This window comes from Balaenoptera musculus, chromosome 2 (genome assembly GCF_009873245.2).
Source record: "Balaenoptera musculus isolate JJ_BM4_2016_0621 chromosome 2, mBalMus1.pri.v3, whole genome shotgun sequence".
Taxonomy (NCBI): domain Eukaryota; kingdom Metazoa; phylum Chordata; class Mammalia; order Artiodactyla; family Balaenopteridae; genus Balaenoptera; species Balaenoptera musculus.
The window spans coordinates 10,194,075-10,222,050 of NC_045786.1; the positions used below are offsets into that span (position 1 = coordinate 10,194,075).

At 39.5% G+C, this 27,976-nt stretch overlaps 1 protein-coding gene across 1 annotated transcript in view; it reads right to left on the bottom strand.

The window, feature by feature from the left end:
- MYO3A (myosin IIIA) overlaps positions 1–27,976 on the bottom strand; it is a 181,387-nt gene that overhangs the window by 74,918 nt on the left and 78,493 nt on the right. Inside the window, exons 11-18 of the mRNA XM_036843194.1 lie at positions 24,619–24,718; positions 22,934–23,050; positions 21,602–21,706; positions 21,426–21,509; positions 17,031–17,233; positions 6,949–7,047; positions 6,724–6,838; positions 2,928–3,054 (exon numbers count right to left, since the gene is read on the bottom strand). Coding sequence (XP_036699089.1) covers positions 2,928–3,054; positions 6,724–6,838; positions 6,949–7,047; positions 17,031–17,233; positions 21,426–21,509; positions 21,602–21,706; positions 22,934–23,050; positions 24,619–24,718 — 950 coding nt within the window. The remainder of the gene's footprint in view (positions 1–2,927; positions 3,055–6,723; positions 6,839–6,948; positions 7,048–17,030; positions 17,234–21,425; positions 21,510–21,601; positions 21,707–22,933; positions 23,051–24,618; positions 24,719–27,976) is intronic.

The following is a 27,976-nucleotide window of genomic DNA, read 5'->3' on the forward strand; positions in this document are numbered from 1 at the left end:
TGTTGAACCTTATTTAAACAAAATTATTTTTTCACAATGTAGAAGTAATATAAGCTTAATACAGAAATCCTACCTTCAGAGAAAACATTCTGAGTTTCTTTCCTTCTAGGCATGTTTATTACCACTATTCTGCACATACATTTTATCTTAATATCTTAAGCGTTTCCCATTTTGTTGAATACTGTTCGTTAATATAATTTTAATTTGCTGCATAATATTCTGACATATATCATAACATATCAATTTTTAAATTGTTGGATGTTTAGGTTGCTTCCATATATTCACAATTGTAAAGAATGCTAGGATGAATACGTTGGGCATGAATCTGTGTTTCTGTCTTGTATTATTTTCTTAGCATAAACTGCCTAAATTCAGCAATTGGTTGAGTATATAAATACTTCTAAGTCTTTTGATATACACTATTTAGCTGCTCTTCAAAAACTCTGAACCAACTGTACTCCTATCATCCAAATGAAAGTTAAATAATTTCAACACAATTTCATGGACACCAGGGGTTATTATTTTAAAAAAGAATGCTTTCTTCTTTCAATTTGTTTTTGACTCCTAGCAAAGCTGAATACTTTCTTCTTTTCATATTTTTATTAGTGATTTGTGGCTCTTACTTTGTAAACTGCCACTTTTTCACTGATTTTCATTTTCTTATTTTGTAAACTGCCTCTTTTTCATTGATATATTCATCTCTTCCTAATCAATTTATAAGAGTTTAAAGAGAATAATGCTTTGATATATATGTTGCAAGTATTTTCCCTCATTTTTCATTTGCATTGCAATTTAATTTATTTTCCTTTTTTTGGTATGAAAGCTTTAATTTTTATGTAGTCAAATATCCACTTAAAAAATTATTTCTGCTCTTGGTCTTCTGCACATAAAGTCCTTCAAGTCTTTTCTCATCTCAGGATTATATAAATGCATTTTGTCCTGTACATTTATGTATGTATGTATTTATTTACTTATTTGTATTTAAACTGATAGACATTTGGAATACACTTTGGTATATGGTGTATGAGAAGGATTCAAACTCCCCCTCCTCCAAATGGTCAGCCAGTTGCTTGTCCCTACAACACTGATTCCCTAGTGATTTGGAATGCCTTTCTGGTAATTCTACTTCGTTCTGTTTCTGAATAATGTCTCCTATTGACTGGTATGTCTATTTCTATTCCCCCATTATTCATTCATTTGACATATATTTATTTATTGAACATCTACTACATGCCAGGCGTTTTACCTGGGGATATACTGCTAAGTAGAACCCCTTTTAAGACAAAGTTCTCTTCTTGATGGTCTTTATCCAGAGGGAATGAGAAGCTAATCAAGAAGAACAAGTGGGAAGATAGAGGGAGGGGGAGAAGCAGAGGGACAAGGAGGGGGAGAGGAAGACTGAGAGACACCACGGATACATGTGTTAAGTGGTTCCTGAATGAACTGTGGAGGACAACCTGGAAAAGTTCAAGAATTAATGTGGAATGAACAACTGGGTGGTCACTTAGTTCAGGTGAGAGGTGATGCGTCTTGGATGAGAATAATGATGATGGAGAGAAAGACAAGAGGTCATATTTGGGAGAGAGTTTTGGTATAGAATGGACAAAACTGGTGCCTGCTTGAAACCATGCACCTGTAAAATCATCTGGAAACATGGCCCTGGTTTGGAGATAATTCCTTGTAACTTTAATTACAAATCACTTTAATGTAAATTAGTAAAATTTCTATTTTCCGTGAGTGCTTTAATTAATTTTAACTATATTCATATTAATATTAACCTTCTGTGACCCATATGACTGTCTCCTGCTATACGGAAATGGGTTGCCAATCATCAAAATCATTTTTCAGTTTGGTAGTTTCTAAGTGTACTCATATTTACGACATAGTTCTATTGCAACTCATTCTGTTGGTTGCTGATAACTCTTGTAATTATGATCAGATGGTGAGGTTTGAATCTTATCATTGGCGTTTTCTGGCTATTCCTTCCACTTCTGATAACCTAATATCTTATGTGCCAATTAAGTTTTCTTTATATATGAAAAGCCAGAACAGGTTTCCCGGTACCTGCCAATCATTACATGCCAACCTCAGACGCTTGTTCTGTTGTAGTACCAAGCTGGTGGGATGGAGATGATGGGGATTTGGGGACAGATCCAGACCAGGATGGTTTGGCATCTGGCCCTCTGAAATTATCCTAAAATATCTCATTCTGTTCCTGAGTAAGTATAAATCAGAAAAAAATATATAAACAAAATTTTATAACATTATTTCCTGGGTTATGAATGAAACTTTAACAAATCTGGGATTGTGGGGGAATATGACAATACTAAAAATAAAAATCAGGGTATATTCTAGATTAAAAAGCTTTACCACTGGACAGTATCAGTGAGAAACCTTAAATGATTGAAATAATTCATCAAACTCTGCCAGTAAGAGAAAAGCTGATTTGAAGCAAATACCATGATGTACTTTTCTTGCATAGAAAATGACTCCAAAATTAATCAACCCAAGATGAATGCGTATAAAACATCCATCCAGTACGAAAATAAATATTCAGGTCTTTATTACTTATAAAATGATAGAGATGCCGAATTATTATCACAATAACAACTTTAACTCTTTTTCAGATCAGTTTGCTAAATTTTAATTACGCTTTCTGTGTTTTTACATTGAAATGTAAATAGTTCCTAAAATAATCATGAAAGCCTAGCCTTCAGAAATGTTGTCTACAGTTTATTTGTAGGCATGAAGATCTGTTTTAAATAGTGGACTTTGAAAACTTCAGTTGAGACAAATTGAATCTGAGTATTCATTTTTAGGATTCCATAAAAGTACAACTGCTTGAAGTTACCCCTATGTGACACTTTCAGTATGTCATCAGACTTTTTTTAGGAGTTCAGTTTTGAATGCAAGATAATAAAACTCACAGTTCTCCAGAGCTGCATGATTAGAAATGTGGCTCTTGTCAATCTGGTGCTCGGTTGCCACAGAAGAAAATTCAATGTTTCCAACGTTCAGGATTGCAGCCAGTATACTGTATACACTTCCAAGTTGCTGAAACACAGCACAGAAATATTAGCATCATTCTCCCCTTGAGTACAGCAAGGCAGTGGCTGTGGCTGCCGACAGATGGGGAAGAATCTTTAGGCTCCAGCATAACAAGATCATCCCACAGACTATGATGTCAAACTAAGAGAAGTCAACTGGCTTCCTTGGTCCTCTCATTCTCTTCAAATCATCGATGTTGGCTGAATTATGGCATTCAAGAATTGTAACTTTTCATGTATGTTGAATGAAGGCAACTAGGTATCAAATTATCCTTTTTAAATTATTATCAAATGACTAACTAAAAGGGACTTTTATGCCCCTCCCACCCTGACTAAAACCAATTTTTAAAAATAAAGTGTTTCATAGAATTCAACACTGTGTGATGCTTTAAATACTTTAAAATTTACTTCACAAATATTATTTGATCACAACTGAAGCCATAACTGATAATCCAAAGAAAATGTACTAGCTTGTGATTTTAGACTGTTATAAGAAATGTAAGCAAAATTAAAGCAGGAGAAAAAAAAAGGCATTCTCATCTTAGACAAAAGACTTATGACTTTGTGCATAGGGAAACAAATCAAATTCCTGTCATGACACGATAAAAACTGCCTCTAAATGAGTTGACTCATAAAACTACTAATCATTTATTTTAAAACTGTGGCAGGAAAATGGCTTAGGAAATCATGGGTTTTGAAAAGTTTTAAGAGTTTTCCAATTTGTGTTATTTGTAGAGAATATCTGATTTTGATTTGCCTGTCACTTTGCCTGGCCTGTGCTGAATCACAAATGTACAAGTAAATTGTAAACCTCGAAATATTTAAGGGGAAACCTACACCATGGGTGCTGTTGACACCAACTGGAGAAAGACAAGGGGGGAGAGAGAGAATGAGAGAGAAAACAAGAGCGAGAGAGAGACACTCTCTGTATTGGAAAGTCACCAAAATTGTGCAGCCGTAAAATGTGTAGGCAGCAAGCTGTGATTAAAGGATGTGAAAATCAAGCCATTTAACTTGATTGTGCAAGTTGCCTCTTTCCAAAATGAAACTGAAGCAGCTACGGACAAAAGACATATCCAACCAAGCCAGTGAGATGACATTAAAAAAAATCACGAGTGGGATAAAAAGGAAGTAAACACCCACTCAGTTTAATTCCACTGTCTCCAAACTGGGACAGTCTGCCCTGTTAACTCTCTGAGGCTCTGCTTTTAGCGGGGGAGACCAGCACATTCTAGGAGAGTCACCTTGAACTGGACTAAAAGTCTTCACAAAATATTTAGCAGTGATTGTGCTTCAGCTCCAGAAACAGATGTTATGTTTTCCTTTATCCTAAGCTATTATGTTTGGATGTTCAGTAAACACTGAATATGTTTAAATTTGGAACATACAGTCTTACATAAATGAAATATGTTTGTCACTAGATGTTAACTGCTAGACTGGTTTCATTTTAATGTGACTAAACATTGCTCTACCAGGCAATGGAAAGCAGTTGAGGCAAATATAAGTGAAACATTGCTTCTAACAACTGGGACTTGGAAGTAATAAACAAACCAATTAAAAATGGTTCCCTACTTCTAAGATAGCAACCTCTGGGGGAAGGAACTGGTAAGAAGATAAGCTCTTCCGATGATGTAAAGCAGGGAAAAGAACTACAAAGGGGCCCAGCCCCAGGTCGGCAGCAGGAGCTGCTTGCCTGGCGTACAACATGCTTCTAGTTTGGAGGGTGCTCTGAGGTCCAATGAACCTCTCCTGTCTTCCCCCAACCAGGCAACCAATAGAGCCAGACTGCAGTCCAAAGGGGCATCTACCACTAGCAACATTCATCGTAGAACCAAGGATTGGAGACAGGAGTGGATGCTGTGTTTCTCTTTATTCACCGCATCCCTTTCTGCTTTAAGAGCCAGGATATCCGCTAGTGCTTAAATCAACTTGTCTCCATAGGTACAGGCTGTGGGTGACGGCAGGGTTGGAGGGAGGTTAGGGAGAGGGAAAGTGATGCAACAGACGGGAGGAGGCTGATCTGAATTTGAATTTTGGCAAACAGAAGTGAGGAAGATGAACCGAAAGCAGCCACAACCAGGAAGGGCTTGGGGTGCGGTAGAGTTAAGTTTAACTAGCATCATGCCAGCCTGCTGGAGCAGCAAATATCCTATTTTTACTCCTGATGCAGCTAAGCTGGGTTTTATATTGTGCTCAAACATTCACGGGGGAACAAGATCTTGGTCCTTTGAGCCAGAATGAGAGCAAAAGACCCAGGTGGTCACCAACGATGCGTGGAACCTCAGAATTAGAGCATATGAACGGGACTAAGTCTGGAACAGGGTGGCATGTGGAATCACCCGGAGTGTCTCCCATGGCTTGTCTGAAATCTCTGGGTGGCAGTCATAGGTCACTTGGAATATGGCTGAAACTCATGCCATCCAGGTCAGGGACTTCCTCTCCCAGAGCTGAACCAATTCCATACACACTGCACTAGTAATAACAATATCTGTTTTATTAGGAAATGTATTAGGGTCATCTCTGGCTCCAAATGGTAGAGTTCAGATTGGTATTGTTCCCAAAACGTAGTCAGGTAAGGTTGACAGCAGTTTTCAGTGTCATATGATGTCCGCCACCCAGACCTCATGGCTAAAAAAAGAGCACATACCACTCCACTCTTCACGTGAGATATCCACAGTAAGTTCTATAAGCTTAGTACTCTCTCAATTGTTCAACTCCTGTCCTCATCATTTTTCTCCCAACTCTCCAGCAAAGGCTTTTAATGATCCAGCAAACTGTCCTGTCCTCATACATCAATCCAGTCACCTGCCAACCTTTGCTGCTGCTGCCGCTTCTTGCTCTTCTCCTCCTCCTCCCCCTCCTCCTCTTTTTCTTCTTCTTTTTCTTTTGTGAGAGTGCAGTAGGGGAATAAGATTGGTATACTGGCCCTTTAAGAACCATGCATCTGTCTCACCTGCAGAAAGTTCTTCACAGTAATGTATTACAGCTAAGAGCAAATGTATTACAGCTAAGAGCTACAACATGGATGGACCTTGAAAACATTATGTCAAATGAGAGAAGCTGGTCACAAAGGGTGACATATTGCATCACTCAATTCATGCGAAATGTCCAGAATAAACAGATCTACAGTGATAGAAGCGGAGGTGGGATGGGAATGAGGAGGAACTGCTAATCACTAGCAGGTTTCGTTTGGAGTGAAAAATTTAGAACATGAAAATATTCTCAAAGTGATTACGGGGAAGGATGCACACCTCGGCGACTGTATTAAAAGTCATTAAAATGTACACTTTTAAACGGCTGATTTGTACAGTATGTGAATTATATCTTAATAAAGTTGTTAGAAAAAGAAAACTGCACTAAAAGAATGTGTGACATGATCACATTTATGCATTTACATAAAATTTTATATATATGTGGGAGATGCAAATATAAGTAAAATAAAAGATTAAGAACAGAACAAAATTCAGTTGTATCTCAAGGCCATGTTTCCTCATGTATAAAGTAAAAATTATAATTCTAGTTATTTCATAAGGTCGTTTCAGTAATTTAAAAATTATCCATGTAAAGCACTTAGCACAATATCTGACATATGGACCACTCAATAAATGCTAACTCTTACCATCAGTGAGGACAAAAAGACACTTCCTAAAGAGGTTCAAATGTCTTCCATACTCACCTCCATTGTAAAACCGATGACTTTGAAACACTGCTCAATTAATTCATATTGGGATTTATAGAAACTATTATTCAACACATCCTGTACTGTTCTGATGTGGTCATTTTGCAGGTATCTGGGAAAAAAAAAAAAAGAAAGGACAGGTAAAAATCTGAAATTAAGTGAAGTGAGTGATTAAGTGAAAAGTAGAAGCATTATTTAGGGAAGTTCAAGCTGCTGGGTTACCTGGGAGGCTTATTTTCCGGCAATTTGTAATGGGCTAGTTTCTTCTTTTCAGCTAAACCAGCATAGACGTAGTAAAAAATATGAAAATTTTTTTCTCCACTGAAAAAAACAAGCCATTTTCAGGAAGGTGGTTAGTAAGAACATTTATTCATCGCTAAAGTTTCTTGGCAATATAATTACCAGAACGCCTGTAAGCGCCACCAAGCACTTCCCAGAACACTGGGTTCTGGCCCTCTGTGGTTGCGACCCGTCGCTCTTTTGGACCACCACTGTCAGCGGATTGCACACTCTGCTAAGCACCTGTCTGAGTCATTCATTGGATATCTGCGTGTCCGCCAGGCATTGTTCTAGGCACGGGGGATACAGCTGGAGCAAGCAGTCAAAACGTCCTGACTTCCTGGCGTTTCCATGCCAGCAGGAGCCAACAGAAAAAGAAACAAAGTAATAATAACTAGAGCATGCCAGGCGGTGGTGGGTGCTGCAGTATCTCATTTACCTGCCATGACCCTCTCATTTCACGTACAAGGGAACTGAAGCTTAGAGGGGACACTAATCTCACCCTCAGGTCACAAAGTTGATGGCCAAACTGGATTTAACCAGGGCTGTTTGACCCCAAAGCCCACGTCTTTAACCACCTCGCTACACTGTCCTTCTGGGGCTCAGTTTTCTCACTTGCATGAGAAACCTGTTCCTTACGAATCTCAAGTTCCATGACTCTGTGGTTCTACATGTAAACAGCCCTTCCAAGACACTGGAAGAGTACAGTTAAGGAGTGTGGGTCACAGCAAAGTGAGTCTCTGTTTCAGGAAGTTCCACAACATAACTATTGATACTAGGACCCCAGGGACCCCTGCTTCTCCTTCCCTTGTCTTCCTTTTGCTCTGGAGAGATCTGAGATGGACCCCACTTCCTCTCCAAGATCAGGAAGTTCTCTCCTGGCTTACAGTTTCAGTCTCCCTTTTCCTTCTTCCACCTTAGAGAAGATGGTGCCCTTCCAAAAAATAGGGACCAAGGTAAGAAAATGGGTTTTGGACAATGAGTACAGGTATACCTCGTTTTACTGCACTTGGCTTTACTGTGCTTCACAGATGCTGCAATATTTACAAATTGAAAGTTTGTGGGAATGCTGTATCAAGCAAGTCTATTGGTACCATTTTTCCAACAGCAATGACTCACTTCGCATCTCTGTGGTAATTCTCACAATATTTCAAGCTTTTTCATTATTATGACATTTGTCACGGTGATCTGTGATCAGTGATTTTGATGTTACTGTTGTGATTAGTTTGGGGAGCCAGGAACCTCACGCTCTACGTACAATCTTATATAGACAGTGAACTTAATCAGTAAATGCTGTGTGTGTTCTGACTGCTCTACCAACCGGCTGTTTCCCCATCTCTCTCCCTCTTCTCTTCCCTGAGACATGACAATATTGAAATTAGGCCAATTAACAACCCTACAATGGCCTCTAAGTGTTCAAGTGAAAGGAAGAGTTGCACGTCTCTCACTTTAAATCAAAATCTAGACATGATTAAGCTTAGTGAGAAAGGCATGTCAAAAGCTGAGATAGGCTGAAAGCTAGGCCTCTTGCAACAAACAGTCAGCCAAGCTGTGAACGCAAAAGAAAAGTCCTTGAAGGAAATTAAAAGTGCTGCTCCAGTGAATGGTGAGAAAGCAAAACAGGCTTATTGGTGTTATGAAGAAAGTTTTAGTGATCTGGACAGAAGATCAAACCAGCCACAATATTCCCCTAAGCCAAAGCCTAATCCAGAGCAAGGCCCTAACTCTCTTCAATTTTGTGAAGACTGAGAGCAGTGAGGAAGCTGCAGGAGTCTGAAGCTAGGAGAGGTTGGTTCACGAGGTCTAAGGAAAGAAGCCGTCTCCATAACACAGCAATACAAGGTGAAGAAGCAAGTGCTGACGCAGAAGCTGCAGCAAGTTATCCGGAAGATCTAACTAAGACAATCAATGCAGGTGGCTACACTAAACAACAGATTTTCAGTGTAGACGAAATAGCCTTATATTAGAAGATGCCATCTAGGACTTTCACAGCTAGAGAAGAGAAGTCAACGCCTGGCTTCAAAGGACAGGCTGACTCTCCTGTTAGAGGTTAATGCAGCTGGTGACTTTAAGCTAAAGACAATGTTCATTTACCATTCTGCAAATCCTAGGGCCATTAAGAATTATGCTAAATCTACTCTGCATGTGCCCTCTAAATCAGCGGTCCCCAACCTTTTTGGCACCAGGCACCAGTTTCATGGAAGACAATTTTTCCACGGACCAGAGTGGGGCAGATGGTCCAGGCAGTAATGCAAGCTATGGGGAGTGACGGGGAATGATGGGGAGCCATGGGGAGCGATGGGGAGTGATGGGGAGCCATGGGGAGCCATGGGGAGCGATGGGGAGCCATGGGGAGAGATGGGGAGCCATGGGGAGCCATGGGGAGCCATGGGGAGCGATGGGGAGTGATGGGGAGCCATGGGGAGCCATGCGGAGCCATGGGGAGCCATGGGGAGCCATGGGGAGAGATGGGGAGCCATGGGGAGCCATGGGGAGCCATGGGGAGCGATGGGGAGCCATGGGGAGCCATGGGGAGCGATGGGGAGCGATGGGGAGCCGTGGGGAGCAGTGGGGAGCGATGGGGCGCGGCAGATGAAGCTTCGCTCGCTCGTCCGCTGCTCACCTCCTGCTGTGCGGCCCGGTTCCTAACAGGACTGGTACCGGTCCACGGCCCGGGGGTTGGGGACCCCTGCTCTAAATGGAACAACAAAGCCTGGATGACAGCACATCTGTTTACAACATGGTTTCCTGAATATTTTAAGCCCACTGTTGAGACCTACTGCTCAGAAAGAAGGTTCCTTCCAAAATATTATAGTTCATGGACAATGCACCTAGTCAGCCAAGAGCTCTGGTGGACAACAAGATGAATGGTTTTTTCACGCCTGCTAACACAGCATCCATTCTGCAGCCCATGGATCAAGAAGTAATTCTGACTTTCAAGTCTTATTATTTAAGAAATATATGTTGTAAGGCTATAGCTGCCACAGACAGTGATTCCTTTGATGAATCTGGGTAAAGTCAATTGAAAACCTTCTGGAAAGGATATACCATTCTAGATTCCATTAAGAACATTCATGATTCATGGGAAGAGGTCAAAATATCAGCATTAACAGGAGTCTGGAAGAAGTTGATTCCAACCCTCATGGATGACTTTGAGGGGCTCAAGCCTTTATGGGGGGGAAGTAACTGCAGATGTGGTAGAAATAGCAAGAAAACTAGAATTAGAAGTGGAGCCTGAAGATGTGACTGAACTGCTACAATCTCATGGTAAAACTTGAACAGCTGAAGAGTTGCATCTTACGGATGAGCAAGGAAAGTGGTTTCTTAATGTGGAATCTACTCCTGGTGAAGATGCTGAGAAGACTGTTGAAATGACAACAAAAAACTGAGAATATGACATAAACTTAGGTGATGAAGCAGCAGCAGGGTTTGAGAAGACTGACTCCAATGTTGAAAGAAGTTCCATTGTGGGTAAAATGCTACCAAACACCATCGCAGGTCACAGAGGAATCGTTCATGAAAGGAAGAGTCAATCGATGAGGGAAACCTCGTTGCCTTTTAAGAAGTTGTCACGGTCACCCCAGCCTTTAGCAGCCACCGTCCTGATCAGTCAGTAGCCACCAGCATCAAGGCAAGACCCTCTACCAGCCAAAAAATTACCACTCGCTGAAGGATCAGATGCTAGCATTTTTTAACAATAAAGTATTTTTTAATTAAGGTATGTGCATTGTTTTTTTAGATGCAATGCTACTGCACACGTAAGAGACTACAATATATTGTAGACATAACTTTTATATGCACTGGGAGACCAAAAGCTTCACGTGACTTGCTTTATTGTGATATTCACCTTATTGCAGGGGGCTGGAACCGAACCTACAATATCTCCAAGGTGTGCCTGTATTCAGTTGAATTCGAGATGACAGCAAAATATCCAGGTTGCTGGAAATGAAAAACATGAACTTGGGGACTTTCCTGGTGGCGCAGGGATTAAGAATCTGCCAGCCAGTGCAGGGGACACTGGTTCGAGTCCTGGTCCAGGAAGAGCCCACGTGCCGTGGAGCAACTAAGCACGACTACTGAGCCTGCGCTCTAGAGCCCGCAAGCCACAACTACTGAGCCCACATGCCGCAACTACTGAAGCCCACGCACCTACAGCCCGTGCTCCGCAACAAGAGAAGCCTCCGCAATGAGAAGCCCACGCACCACAAGGAAGAGTAGCCCCCGCTCGCCGCAACTAGAGAAGCGCAGCAATGAAGACCCAATGCAGCAAAAAAAAAAAAACCACATGAACTTGGGAGACAGCAAGAGGTACATCTTTGGCTGTCAATCACACAGAGCTATCCACTGAGCCATGATGTCAGAAGAAATTGCTAACTGTGAGAATATATAGAGAAAAGAGAAATGCTCCAAGAACAGATCTTTGATGAGTATACATTTTGGGAATGGATGGATAAATCTAAGTCAGAGAAGAAAAATTCAGAGAAGAGTCCAGTCATGGAAGCAAAGACAGGCGAGCATTTCAGGAAAAGGGGCATCCACAGGCTCAGATGCTGAAGTGAGGATGGTGGCATCCTTTAGAGCTGGCTGTGTTCGTACCTTCTACGCCCCCAGCCATTATTTGTGGCAGTCACTAGTAATACTTCGATGAACATGAGCGTTGTACACAAGCAAGGTTAGAACAGAACAGAAAGTTTAGTTCTTGTCTTTTCTCACCACAAAATAATAAAATTCCTCTAAGACGGGCACAGCACGTAATTTAGTTTGCTTTGTTCTAATGAAATCACATTGATTGCTCTATGTGTCACACCTCTAATGCTTAAATGATGCAGTGCACAATTAAAGGAGTGACTCATATGTGCAGACACGCGTAACCGGTGGTGTTCTGTCTAATTATCAGTTTACATTTACTGAGGACTGTAATTTGACAAGACCTGGAGATGCTATAGGAAATATACTGACCTTTGGTAGATAAACAATTAAGAGAATTAAAGGAACAGGAAAGGAAGACACCTCCAAAGATTACCCATCTCATGTTCTGCCTTAACTACACCCTTCAAGGCAGAGAATCTTCCATAGCATCCCACACACGCTCGTGGGATTAGTGGTTCCCAGGTCAGAATGGCCTGGGAACAAATGTAGGGGCTCAGCAAGTCACCAGATAGTACAACAGGGATTTGAACTGTGTGGGTCCGTTTATATGCAAATTTTTTCAATAAATATTTTTAAATTGTGTGTAGAATATCATGTGCAAGACTTAAAGTGGAGAACCTATCTTTACAGGCATAAGGGGAGTGACAGTTAATATAAAATTAACAATGCGCTACTATTCTTACTCTTTTATCACTCTGCTTTCAAAGAATTACTTTATTGTACAGAATGCCTCTCTCTCGTAAATGGAGAAACTGCGTATCAGCCTATCAACACAAAGTAGTTTTCTAAAACATGTACCAATGTTTCCATTACTGTATGATGAATATGGCTGTAATATGCCTTAAAATTTTATAAGATTCACTCATTAGTGTATCGGCTGGGCTATGGTGAAGCAATTGTATCGATGACACCACGTGACATAAGGCAACCATACCGCTGCTTCTTCCTTATCAATGCACGAATCGTCCCTGTAAGTAAATATGAATTTCTTCTTCACATCATCTTTTCAGTTTTGATGTTTAGTGTTAGTATAACACCTACAGTGTTTTGGATCATCTAAGACAATACTGATGTAGGTACTGACAGATGATTCATCTTGTAAACAGACGACATAAACTTACGGCATCAGTAGAGACAGTACAGTACTTTCACTGTATTTTCTCTTCCTTATAATTTTCTTAATAACATTTTCTTTTCTCTACCTTAACTTAGGATAAGAATATAGTATATAATGCATATAATATACAAAATATGTGTTAACTGGGTTATCAGTAAGGCCTCTGGTTAACAGTAGGCTATTAGGAGTTAAGTTTGAGGAAAGTCAAAAGCAGATTTTTGCATAAGTAAATAAGGAGATTTTTGATGGCAACGGGGATCCGGCGCCCCTCAACCCCCCACTGTTCAAGGGTCATTGTATTCTCTGGCTCTGGCCCACCCCTACTGCGGAGCCTCTAATGCTTCCTCAGGATCCCACTCAGCCATGCGCAGGAAGGCCCTCCAGGCTGTCTCATGTGCCCTGGACCCTGGGGATCACCGTGCAGCCAAGGCCTCTAACGCCTCAAATCTACGGCAAAGTCCTCACAAGGGTGCGACTCACCGCACGTGTGAAACCTTGGAATATTCGACAAAGGGGCCTGCAATGAGGCGTGCAAAGCCAGCGGCGCAGCCTTGCATTCACAGGGCCCCGTGAAGTGCTCACGACACAGTGCTTCTAGCGTGTCCTGGTTAGTTACACCTCCCTCCTCCAGGACTCCCTCCTCCAGGACATCCAGTCTCCTGGATCCCCCCCACCCCGACCCTCGCCGTCTGCCTGCTCACTCTCCGCAGGTGAACTCACTGCCTACTTTCCTGCGAGTTCAGAAACCAGCCGGTGACGGCGATCAGCAAGCTCCGGATCAAAGCATGCGTGGCTCCCGGGAGACCACGCGCTGCTGTACACGGGAATCCTGTCTTACGGCTCTATAGCTCCCGGGCCTAGAACAGCTCCTGGCACTTAGTAGGTACTCAGTAAATATGAGCCACATGGGTGGATGAATGAATGAATGATGGGCTCTGGAGTCAAACAGAGAGACGTGGCTTCAAACCCCAATTCAGTCACTTATTAGCTTTTTGACATTAGGCAACTTATTATAATTTTCTTGGTCTGTTTCCTCCTGTAGAAAATAGACAATAACCCCTGTCATATCGCTGAAGGAATTAAGAGAGATTATGGAGGTAAAATGCCCAGCACAGTGCCTGACACAGAGTAACTGATCCATAAATAATATTTTCTCTTTCTCCACAGCAGAGAGCACACATCTGCCATTTGGTTGATGTCTCCTGCAGCGTCTGGGAAAGTGCTGGGCATGTGAGAGACACGCAAGCAATGCTTGCTGAACTAAATTGCGGTAACAGGAGAAAACTGCAGTGAAACAGCAATCATTTATATTTATGAGCATTTTCTAGCATTGACTTCTGTATGCTCATTTTCTTCTTGGAAGTGAGTAGCCTCTTTTTAAAATTTCCTCTTTAAAATCACCTACATTTAGGAAAGGCTTTAAGTCACAACTTATACGACAGCAGCAACATGAGAAATATCATCAGTATAAAACTAAGTGTGGTCAGAGATGGGGGTAGGATGACATGAGTAAAGGCAAAAAGAGAAGAAAAGAATTTATTCCATTCAAAGAAAGGGTAAGTTCCTTTAAAAAATTGTCTACTCTGATTCTTCTCTGCCACCTCAGATCCATTCTTCACTCTTCTTTGCCTTGCTCTGTGACCCCCAAATCTAACCTCTACAGACTGGGGTTCCTGGGCTCCCTTGCCCTCTGGCTTCCAGCTGGGTTCAGCCAACAGGGAGCACAGGTAGGAGGCTGGAAGGAGGGAGAAGAGGTCGAGGTTTTCCTCCCCTCACTTGCTCTCTTTCTCCCAGTAGCTGTACAGTTGTCCCTCAATATCCACGGGTTCTGCATCCACGGATTCAACCAACTGGATCTGTGGATGTGGAACCTACGGACACAGAGGGCTGACTCGGCATCTGCGGATACGGCAGAGGGCTCTGGAACCAATCCCTCGCAGATACAAAGGGACGACCATATTCCTTTAGGCAGCAGCTCCCGACAGGCAGCTGTCCTCCACAGCCCTACTTCTCACCAGGCTCTGCAGTGTGGTCCCTCCTTCTGCCCTTCAGACCCAGCGGTAGGAATGATTTCTCAATGCTGTTCATCTGTGGGTATCTCACCGTTTATTCTTGGTTCTTCAGTGCCCTCTACCTCTGTAAACAGTCCTCTCAGTTAAACCCTCTGAACTAGTTCTTTCCTTCCAGTTCCTGAATGACAGGGTACATTTATATTTATCATTTTAAAAAGGACCTACTAAGAATTCTTCTATTATATCACTGATACTTTCATTTTTAAAGATCATTAAAAAAGCTTCTCTAGAATTTAACAATGCCAATTCAAAGTAAGTAAAATAAAAAAACAGATGTAAAAAAACCTGGAAACACAGAAGAATTATAAGGCAGATGTGCTTGAATTATAACTGAGATATATTTCACCCTGATTGTAAATTGGAATACTTTTCCCCAATAAACAATGTTGTAAAACAATAATCCTTTAGGCCAGCTGAAAATAAGCTTACTTTCTTAATGGTATGCCTACAATATGGTCCTATTGTGCTATTTCCTGGACCATACGGTGCAATAGTTCAATAAGCGTGAACGAGATTATTTGTATGGTTACAAATCCAGAGCCTCACTGTGTAGCTGCTCACATCGTACTCTACGTGGATGGCGCTGCAGCACACGACTCCAGGCAACCCGCTGCGATGGTGCCCTTGACACTGTGCAACATGGCGGCCCCATCTAAATCCCAATAATTCAGCATCTTAGGTGGACATTCCCCAAAGACCTGAAGGACAGAGTCTTACACAGTTATGAGAGCAGGACAGATTGTTCTGAGAACCAGTTAAGTCTCCACACTTGCATAAGACCTGGAGGTTCCTCCAGGTATGGGTGGCAAAGGCACTAACATGCATGGCCACTAAGTTCTGGGCCCCAGCACACCTTGATAACAGGAGCTGCTGTTTACTGACATTTTCAGTGTCCCATGTACTGCGCGAGATATTATTTCTAATCTTCACACAACTATCAACACTACTACTGCTAATAAGGGCTTAAACTTCATGGGGTTCTTTCTATGTGCTCTTCATTGCACTAAATACTTTACAGGCATGATCTTAATAGGTAGGTACCACTGCTCTCTCCTTTTTAAAAATGAAAAACTGAGGTGCAGTGAGGTTAAGCATTTCAAATTCTAACACACAGTAGGTTGCAGAAACAAGATCCTATAAGGGTCTTTAAGGTTTAAATATCTTACCCAAGGTGGACCACATGTCGGGGAGCCACAATTCAAAGCCATATTTGCCTAAACATCATGCCTGACATTTTTGGAACTGAAGACCAAAGGATAATTTTCTACACCAAAGGCTGAGCTCAGAGGTTGGCTCCAAGCAACTTATATTCACAATTTATCATAAACTGAATGATAGCAAATTTGAAGGCACTTATAATTAAATACTAATGTACTTGTACATAAAGGAAGCTTATGTTCCTGAGAATTTAATGTACAACACATAACTACAATTATGTAGATATGTTTGGCATAAAACCAACATAAGAAAAATGGAAGACTCTAAATTGCCACAACTTTTTAAAAAATAATATAAAGACCAGGGTACAAATTCCATGTTGTGATTAGTTTTTTCATAAGAACAACAAACAAAGATGTTTTGGAATCATGAGGACAGGAGAAAAATTTTGTCATTCAGCTACAAACTGCCAAAAGGAACTCACTCAACCTAAACATTCCAGAATATGGTGTTGGTGGCTTAAATCAGCAGGCAGGAAAAAGAACACTACAATAAAGCCCCTTCCTGAATCCTTTTTTTGTTTGTTTTTTGGTCCCTTGTGTGTAAACATTGGGAAGCACAGAATCAACACAAAGATCTATTTATATATACCAGCACTTAAAAGAAAAAAAATGACTGTTATTTCTAATTAAATTTCATACTTGTTTTGTGTAGAGAAGTATATTCTCTCCTACTTCAGAAATTACTCTAAGTTATCCTGTTAGTACCTCTATGATGGGCTGAGGCTTTCTATCTGTTTTCATAAACTTTAGGTTATTTATTAACTCCTTTACTGGATGTAACATATGAGAGAGTAAGATATTGCTGAGGCATCTCTGCTTCCAACAGTAAATGCCTCACACATAGTAGATGATCAATAAAATTCTGTTGAAATTTTGTTAAATGAGTAAGACATTTTATTATTAAAACAAAAGCATCATCTTTGCTTACGTTTCCCAGAAAATAGGAAATATGTGACATGAACTTACATGGCTTGGTGGATAACTCGGGATTTCTCCAGAAGGTATTCAGAAATCTGTGCTCCCACGACAGCCCCAGAAGGGGTAAATTTCATTTCTAAGTATTTTCCAAATCGGCTGGAATTGTCATTTATAATAGTGCAGGCATTGCCAAAGGCTTCCACCAAATTATTCACTTGTAAAATCTTCTCTTGCAGGGTTTTGTTATTAGCCTAGAGAAAATGTCAAGATATAAAAAAATGTAAAAAATTAATTTTGTATAGAATGGAATGTCTCTTCTTTGATAAGCACTTTATGTAGATGTAAACATACAAGTGCATCTTCTTGGTTTGTTGCCAGAAGTTACAACCTAGTATATTTTTCCCCTCCTGCTGGTGCATTCACTCACTTCCTTTCTTAGAGGGGCGAAGAGATCCTTTATACTTTTTCTATTCAAATATAGTTCTGTTAAGTTCCTGATTTACAAACACAATTTATAAGCAGTCTACGCATACTGAGATACATCTCAAACTTTGTTATTCCTCCTCTACCTACATGGGTCCCCATCCACATGATCCCCAAAGCTGTGGACCAACTTCCCTTGCTTCCATGGAAGCTGTCAAACCTGCAACTAGAGGAGTAAAGGTAACGTGTGAACTCAGAAGTAGAGGAGAGGGAATAATCGTGAAAATCAAGAACAGCTCGGGTGTGTGGAAGGGAGATGTGGATCCCTGGTCCAGGCCAGCAGGCCTACGTGGCTGGCCCTCTATTTTCCCCTACACCATCTCACACTTTCCTTCCCCAAAACAAGCATCATGGTGGGGTTTTTTTCTTTACCACTTTACCTGAAATTCCACCAGAAATTTATTTCGGTTAACAACCAACCTCTTTTAGAAGGCATCCCCCCTCTTAGAGGTTTAAGGAGGTATCAGTCATTCACATCTTAGTAGAAATGGATCAAGTGGATTATTTTCAGTGTAATACCTTGCTGAAGTCAGCTGTGTTAAAGGTACGGAAATGTTTATGTAAGGGAGAGGAGCAGCAGGTATTTCTGGAACATGAGCTACATTAGAATTTGGGTGGGCTGAGGGGGCATTCACAGTGCGGTTTGGGGGGCATATAAGGATTTTGGATATCCTCTAAAAGAGGCAATAAAGGGCGAGAGAAGAGAGGAGCAAGAATTGGGATAAACTTGACTCTTTTTAAATGTTGTTTGGGGCTGGCCTTGCACTCATGAAAAAGGTGAGAAAACATCAACCTCCTGTATTAGGTAGCAGTGCCCTGCTACGTAAGGTTTGGAAGACTGTGTATTACAAAGGTAAATTCCATCCACCAAACATACCATTTTTGCATCTGCTAAATCTTTATCAAGGAGATAACTAAAAGACACACTCAGTCCCGATAAGGGTAGAATTCTTTTGTTTTTATATCACCATCTCCAATTAATAGCAAGTCACATTTTTAGATCTAGCACAAGATAAAGATATTAAATAAACATTAGATGTGCTGACATCCACAAAACAACATTCATACGAGTTAATCCGTTATTGACGAGAGCCTCTATCGACTTCACAAATCAAGAAAGAATAGCAAAGGCCCTTGTGGAAGGCCCCTGAGTAAATTAATTCAGGTGTTCAACTCTTCCACGCCAGGAGGGTATGCTGTGTCACACCATCCCAACTCTCTCCAAAATGACATTTATTTCAGTGAACTTAAAAGCTTGTAGAGTGATGCTTATCCCAGAAGTAAGGAGAGGGAAGTGGATGGGCAAGGGGATGGGGAAGGGATTGAGATGACAGCCCTGAGGTAGGCCCCCCTTCCTGGCCTCTCCTGGCTCTTCCAGTTCTGAGGGGTCACAGGCCTGGTTACTACTATATTTCTATTCCATACCCACACCCATGATGGAAAACATATAACCAGTCAATTGATTTTTAACAGGAACATGAAATTCTTTCGACACATTATTTTGACAATGAATTAGACTCAATTAAGCAGCTGTTTTGACACCATGAGGCACCCTTTTATACAGTGGTTGGGTCTGGCCTTGTACCCACAGTGCTTTGTAGCACAAGATTCCTATAATCACTGTGACGGCAAAAATTTTAAGTTGACTCTACTTTTAACTATGCAAATCACTATAAACATTTTCGCAGGGATAAGTTGTACACAATGTTTTTTTTTTAGCCATTAGCCTAATGAGAACACATTATTCTTGATTTATCTTATTTCAAGGACTCTACTTGGAAAATCAAACCAAGTCTCTATCCTCAACATCCCATTTTTTAAAATTAAGGTAAAATTACATAGAGTGAAATGCATCCTTTATATAGTTCTGAAAGTTTTTACAAACATATGCGACCATAAATCTCCCACTATAGTCCACACACAGAACAATCCCATCACCCCCAAAATTGTCTCATTACTCTTTGCAACCCTTCCCTCCACTCTCTGCCACCGAAAATCCCTGATTTGTTTTTGTGCCTACGGTTTTAAATCTGCAAGAATGACACAGCAAGTGAACCATACATGTAGTCTTCTTAATCTGCTTCTCTGACTTAGCCTAATGCATTTGAGATTTATCCAAATCTCATCCAGTGAGCTTCATTGCTTGTATCAGTGTTCATTCTTTTTTATTGCTGAGTAATATTCCATGACATGGATGTACCATAGTTTGTTTATTCATTTCCTAGTTCTGTTGTTTCCACTCTCTGGAGATTATGAACAAAGCTGCTATAAATTATTTGTCTGTAGCTTTTTTGTATGAACATGGGTTTTCATTTCACTTGAACAAATACCTAGGAGTAGGATTGCTGGGTTGTATGATAAGTATGGTTAGACTTTCTAAGAAACTTCTGAGCTGTTTTCCAAAGAGGCTGTACCATTTTGCATTCTCATCAGCAATACACGAGAGTTTCATCCAGTTCCTCTATGTTCTTGTCAGCACTTAGCATTGTCAGGTTTTAAAAAAAAATTTAGCCATTTTAATGGGTATGTAATGGTGTCTCACTGTGGTTTTAATTTGCATTTCCCTAATGACTACTGGTTTTGAACATCATATTTTCATTTGCTTTTTCTGCCATTTACATATCATCTTTGTTGAAATGGCTAGTCAATTTTTTTGTTCATATTTAAATTGTTATTTGATTTCTTATTATGGAATTTTAAGAGTTTTAAAAAATATATCTTCTGGATACAAGCCTTTTATTAGATATGTGACTTGCAAATAGTGTCTCTGAGTCTGTAGCTTGTGTTTTCATTTTCTTAACAGTATCATTCAGAGAACAGAATGTTCTTAATTTTGGTGAAATCAAACTTTTCCCTTTATGGATTATGCTTTTTATGTTGCATCTAACAGCTCTTTGCCTGACCCAAAGTGACAAAGAACAAAGTTAACTGACTTAATTTTCTTCTAGAAATTTTATAGTTTTTGGTTTAATCTTTAGGTCTATGATCCATTTGAAGTTAATTTTTTATAGCATGTGCGGTCTAGAGTAAGGTTCAGTCCTTTTGTATGCACATATTCCAGCACCATTTGTTAAAAGACTATCATTAATTGACCTTGCACCTTTGCTGAAAATCAATAAATCATATATGTGCAGATTCTTTATTCTATTCCATTGATCTGTATACCATCTTTTCTTTAATAACACACTGTCTTGACTACCAAAGCTTTTATAGTGAGTCTTGAAATCAGGTAGTATTTATTAATCCTCCAATTTTGTTCTTTTTAAAAACTGATTATGATAGTTCCTTTGCCTTTCCATATACATTTTTGATACAGTTTGTCAGTTTCTAAAAAATAAAAGCCTGCTGGGATTTTTACTGTAAACTACATTGAATCTACAGATCAATCTGTGGAGGACTGACATCTTAATAATATTGAGTCTTTTAATCCATGAACATGTCATATCTCTCCTATTATTCAGGTCTTCTTTGATTTCTTTTATCAACTTTTTCTATTTTTCTGCATACAAATCTTGCACATGTTTTGTAAGATCTAGATTTCAATAGTTCATGTTTTATGGTGCTAATATAAATGATACATTTAAGTTTAAACCGATCATCGTTAGTATGTATATAATATCTAAATATAATTAATTTTTGTATATTGACTCCCCTTTATCTTGCTGGTAACAAAGGAAGAGGAAGTAAGGAAAGCATTCAGCGAATACGTTAGGGCAAAAAAGAGAGAAAATCACCTCTAGAAAGCCTTGCCTACTAAGAGTGAGAAAAGTTAGAATTTGCTTAAAACAAAACATATGCTCTTTATATTGTTATATTTTAAACTCACAAAGGACAGCAAGTGTGTTCTAATTTCTGTGCATTATTAAATGTGGAAATTCGTAAATATTAACCTAATCAGTTAAATTGAATTCTGAAGTATAACAAATATTTCTGCTAGGACAGAGAAAAATTAAATGATACCTTTCCAAGTACTGTCAGCTGCTGAACTAGGAGATGAGCACTTTCCGTCTTTCCAGCACCACTTTCCCCGGAAATAACAATGCACTGCACAGTGAGAAAAGGAAACTGTGAGAAGACTTGATCCTCACAAAATGCAGCTGACACACGAGAAACTAAGAGGAGAATTCTCTCCTTACCTGATCTGAATTATATGTCACCATAGACTGGTATCCTAAGTCAGCCATGGCAAAAATGTGAGGAGGATTGGCAGTTCTCTTTGCTCCAATATACAGTTTGGAATGCTGAAGGTTAAAAAGAACATGTGCTGTAGGGGTTTTGTTTTTCTTTAAACCCTATATATTTACAGATAGAGTACTAATTTTTAAAGCAAAAGGTGAATCAAAATACAGCTTCATACCACCAAAACATTACATCCATATTACATACACACATACATGCACAAATCATGGACAATTATATAAAATAAACGTTTGACATAAAACAGCAGGGAAAAATGGTATGACATAATATGACATCACTTTGGCAGTGGTATTTAAAAGAAGACTCTTTTGGAAGTGCATACCACTTCCAAAGCAGAACTTAAAGTTTCAAAATACTATGATTTCCTTAAATAAGCAGATACTTTATAAATAAGACAATCAGGTATCATTTTGTTGACTATTCCTTGGATATAATAATGTATGACATACGATCACTACTTTTTTCCTTTCATATCATTTAACATACACTTTCTCATTTGCTTTGCCCAAGATCACAGAGTTAATTGATGGCAGAATTTGTGCTAAAGCCCAGGTCTTCTAAAACTTGGTCAAGGTTCATAAATATGCCATTATTCTTGTAAATCTTAAAATGGTAGAGACTGAGAGGATTACATACTTTTCACACAAAAAATTATATTAAGCACAGTATTATTCTAGAGTAATATAATATTATAATACAATATAATATTCTAGAGTACACAAATAGCTAGAAGAGTATGGATCCAATTGAAAATGAAAAACAGCCTAGCTTAACTCCAGAACACTATTCTATATTTAAACATCAGGGGTGAATAATGGATAATTATGTGCTTATATTCATAAAACATATTGTCTGATATTAAGAAATTAACCAGAAGGAATTTTTAAACTCATAATGATGAGTTTTACAGCCATTAAGTTTATAGTACCTATATATACAATGTAATTTTACTTTTGACTCTCCTATACTTGGTTCAGAGGTAGACATTAAGTCTATACTTTTTAGGCATCTGTTTATTGATATGATATGTAGTGTGGACCAGTTACCAATTACCAAGGACAAGAAGTAATTAACATATCTCACACAAAGACCACAAACTGCATCCAGATCGATACATCTTCTGTTTTTTCCTATCTCTACGTTTTAACAATAATTATTTAACTGTTTATTCAAAGGATTAGATAAAATTAAATTAAATTAATTTAAATACCTGAAGAGTATAAATTTTTGTACAAAGTAAGAAAATGTGTACAAGCCACACCACATACCTCTGTGGAATAAAGACCCAGACTCTGAAAAGGGTTAAGAGCAATGAGTATGTCTCCCACATAGAAGTAAATCTGATCTCTGGAGTAACACTTCTCAAGTTGCTCTGAGACTGTATTCTATAACGAAATAAAAATAATCTCTTTTTGTTAAAAATCATTGATGGTCAATTATCATTTTAAAAGTAAACGATAAGAAATAAAACATCTGGAATCTGGAGGAAGGATCAGAAAGAAATAGATCTATTGAGAGTAAGAAGTGTAACCTCCGGTCAGCAACTATCCTTCCCCTTGATGGGTATTTTCTTTTCTTTCAGGAGCTGTAGAGGGATGTCATTGTTACCTGTGTTTTCCACAGAATATATTATATGTTACAGGGATTATATATACACAATGCTTTCAAGGAAGTAAGTAAATGCAGTAGTTGAAGTAAAGAGAAAGAACACTAGAAAAGGGAAGAGAAGATATAGTGAACATGATTTTATTCCAAACGAAGGTTACTCAAAGGCTCTGCGGAATGTCTTAGTTCCTTTGCTTAAATGTTTGGCTTTGAGGCAGAGTAAAAAGTACAGAAAAGTAACTTCCACAATTGATAAATCATATGAATACATGGAATCAATTTTAACAGTGCCAGACATCATCATTTATAGTATATGACACAAGACCAAAAGATCTTGGGTCAAAAAAGAGACAAAAAAATAAAACACAGACAACAGAAACAAACAAACCCAGTGTTTAATACATAGGTCAGCAATATGATTAGTAAAGCCTTCTTTATAATCCACAAGCTTAGGGTTTCACATCATTGGAAAATCTGATACACAAAGATTCATAAAGGTGTTGGCAATCTCTGGCTTACAAACACTATTTGATTACAAGATGTTTGATGTTCTCAAGAAAGATTATTCTGAGGAAGTACTTGAGTTGTTTATGCAACCCAAAATTTACCAAATGACTACTTCGGTTCAGAATATGCCTCCTGATTTGCTGCATTTTTAAGCAAAATGCTCAGGAATGTATCAGAAGTATTAAAAAAAAGAAAAGCCTGTGGATCAGGCAGGGTAGTGATCCCAACCTTTTACTGAGAAGGAGCCTTATTATTTCTCTAATGATGTGATTATCTGACATAAAAGGTGATGAGGAAAAAGAGGATGAGACTATAATTTACCGGCTTGGACTGGTACCTTCATGACAGATGTCTGAAATATTTCTGAGGTCACTGGGATAAGAAGCTTCAAGCAGAATTCATTTCCCTAAAAGGTGGGCTCTGTGATCCCACGAGGGGTCCACTGACCATGGTAAGAGACAGGCTCTCAAGGTATCTTCGAGGCTTTAGGTCCTGCCACTGAGATGGTGATGTAGGAAGCAAATCGCCCCTTTGAGACTCCTGGGAAGAATTGAGGGGAAGAAGGGGTCTTGGACCTAAGTAACTCAAGCTTGTGGGAACTAGCACTTTTGTAATTTGAATATAAAAAAGAAGAAAAAGTTGACACCAGGCTGGAGAGATCTGCAAATGGGAGTTACACACAGTAAAACTGAAGACTGAAAGAGAGATGATTAGGAAGCTAAGAGATGACGAAAGCATGAAACCTACAGATGCTATTCAAAGAGCCTCCTGCTCAAACCACTTCCATAAATTTTTTTTAAATAGACAGAATGTTTAAGTTTAATTAAGCTGAGTTTCTTACCTCATCCAAAACTTCTAGGGTTGCTAAATCATCTACATCCTTGAGGTTGGAAATTAAAGATCTGCTGAAGTTACTTTTCTTGGTGTAAAGACGTTCATGCCTGAGGAGCAATAAAAAAGAAAACCCTTTCTGATTTGAGAACTTATTACTAATCATAGTAAAAGTCGAATTTAGATACTAAGAAACTGAAAAACATCTATGAAACTGATTTGCTAAATTCAACGATAACAATTTACCAGAAAACAGCCTCATGTATTTGATCTGTCTTCCCCTCTTCACTGGGAAAATGCAACACATCAAACTTACTTCATGGATGATAAAAAGAGCTCATTATTTCCATCAAGAACTACCTTATATATAATATTCTTTAAAGCTTCCTCTAAATTCCGATGTGTGATTTAATCTGTTACAAAGTGGTGAGTTGGAGCAACTTTCATTCATTAGATTTCCAGTTTTGCCTGAGGTAGTGTTAGCCCACTGGTAGTCAAGGAATGATAATTTGAAAAATTATTATTCAGCAGAATTTAAGAGGAATACAAAATAAGCCACACTGGGGACTTTTAAAAGGTAAAATGTATGCAGAAAATTGATTTCAGGTACTAGGAAGTTTATTTTCAAAGTGAAACATTTCAGCAATTTCAATAACAGCATAAAGATCTTGATCTGACATGAGGTCTGAAGAAGTTGCTGAGGTAAACACAAGGGTTTGTTTCAACTTTTCTGGACATGAAATCATCATCCACTCTATTTTGAGCATAACTGCATTTTCAGTGTTTATTTTTGGGCAGACTGTTATGCATTTGAATCTGTCCATTATTGAAAGGGGAAGGAATACGCAGATTACGAAGCATGATAAGAATCATGCTACTTACTCACCAAACTGTAATGGTTTCTCATTGCTTACAGAATTAAGTCACTATTGATAATGGTCCCCCTCTACCTATGGCCAATCCCGTTTTGTGTGCTCGATTCCATCTCCTCTCACTTACTCAAGGATATCACTCCTGCTGGGTCCCTCTTTCTCTCCTGTATCACTCATTTCTCCCTCTCGACTGTTATCACATCTTCCCCAAAAGAAACAAACAATCAAACAAACCACCTGTCCTTGAGTTTGTTTCCTCCATCTACCGTTCCATTTCCTTGCTTTATAGCAAAAATCCTCAAAAGAATTATCTACACTTAACTTCTTCAATTTCACTCCACCCATTAAGAAAACCCATGTCAGTCAGGCTGTCATCACACTCCGCGGAAACAGCTTCCTTTAAGGACAGCAGTGACCTTCTTCACATTGCTGAGTCCAGTGGTCCATTCTACGTCCTCATTTTACTTAACCTACTGGCAGCACTTGACAAACTCTTCTTGAATACGTTTGTCTTGGTGCCTTATGTCCTTCTCTTGATTCTCTTCCTTACCTCACTGGCATCTCCATCTCAGTATCTTTTTCTGGTTCCTCCTCATCTTCCTACTGTCACATTTTTGAGTCTCCCAAGCTTCGGTCCTTAGAGCTATTTTCTTCTCTATCAACATGTACTTCCTGACTTCATCGCTTTAAATACCACTCGTGCACTGACAGCTCCGCTCATCTCCAGACCTAAGCACCCAGCTGCTCGCTCGACGCTTCACTTGGATGTGAAGGTGGCTGACTTAACATGTCCCAAACCTGCTCCTGCCCACGACCCTCATCTCAGCCCATGGTGATCCACTCGTCTGCTTGCCAGCCTGACCCCTGGCTCCTGACTTTTTCTCATACCCCTCCTGCAACCTATGTACAAATCCCCTCAGCTCCTTCATCAAATCCAATCCAGAACCAAACCCTTCTCACCACCATCACCTCCACTACAGTTCATCTCACACCACAGCAGCCTCCCCGCTGCCGCCTTTGCCTCTGATATCCTTCTCAACACTGCAGTCGGAGTGAGATTTTAAAAATACGTAAGATTTGTCCTTTATCTTTTAATTTCCTCCTCAGTCCCATCTGTGTGATGAAACTTTTCACAGTCTACCTCAAATGCCACCTGTTTTAACCCCTCAGCATAATTCTGTACATCCTTCTGGACAAATATCTTAGTTAAGTCATTTCAGTCAATCACTTGTGTACAGGTCTTACTCCCTTTACTAGACTGTAAAGTTCCTCAGGATGGTGCTGGAATAGTTGGACATCCATGTGCAGAAAAAAAAAAAAAAAGAATCTAGACACTAAACGTACAAAATTTTCACAAAAATTAAGTTAAAATAAGTCATAGCATATATACACTACCAAATGTAAAATAGATAGCTAGTGGGAAGCAGCCGCATAGCACAGGGAGATCAGCTCGGTGCTTTGTGACCACCTAGAGGGGTGGGATAGGGAGGGTGGGAGGGAGGGAGACGCAAGAGGGAAGAGATATGGGGATATATGTATATGTATAGCTGATTCACTTTGTTATAAAGCAGAAACTAACACACCATTGTAAAGCAATTATATTCCAATAAAGATGTTAAAATAAATAAATAAATAAGTCATAGGCCTAAATGTAAGATACAAAACTATAAAACTTCTAGAAGATAATATAGGAGAAAAAAGCTAGATAACCTTGGGTGTAGAAATGAGTGTATGGACACAACACCCAAAACATCATCCATGAAAGAAAAAAGTGATAAGGTAGACTTCATTAAAATGAAAAACTTCTGGGCTTCCCTGGTGGCGCAGTGGTTAAGAATCCTCCTGCCAATGCAGGGGACACGGGTTCAAGCCCTGGTCCGGGAAGATCCCACATGCCGCGGAGCAACTAAGTGCGTGCACCACAACTACTGAGCCTGCACTCTAGAGTTCGTGAGCCACAACTACTGAGCACACGTGCCACAACTACTGAAGCCCACGCGCCTAGAGCCCCAGCTCTGCAACAAGAGAAGCCACCGCAGTGAGAAGGCCGTGCACCACAATGAAGAGTAGCCCCCCTTGCCGCAACTAGAGAAAGCCCACGCACAGCGATGAAGACCCAACACAGCCAAAAATAAATAAATAAATAAATAAATTCATAAAGTAAAAAAAAAACTATTAAAAAAAAAAGACACTGTTAAGAGAATAAAAAGTGAAGCCACAGGCTGGCAGAAAACATTTGCAAATAATATATCTGATTAAGGACTTGTATCTAATAATATGAACACTGCTTTACTCCTACTTGCAATTCTTAGATGTTTCCGTAATAATTTTTATAGCATTTACAAAAATGTATAATTATGCACTTATTTGTGTAGATAATTTAGCTAATATTTGAATCCCTTACTACAATACAAGCTCCAACATACACAAGACTCTGTGTCTTTAGTTTCCCATTGTGTCCTTGGAACAAGGAGATGATTGAGAACACAGTAGGTC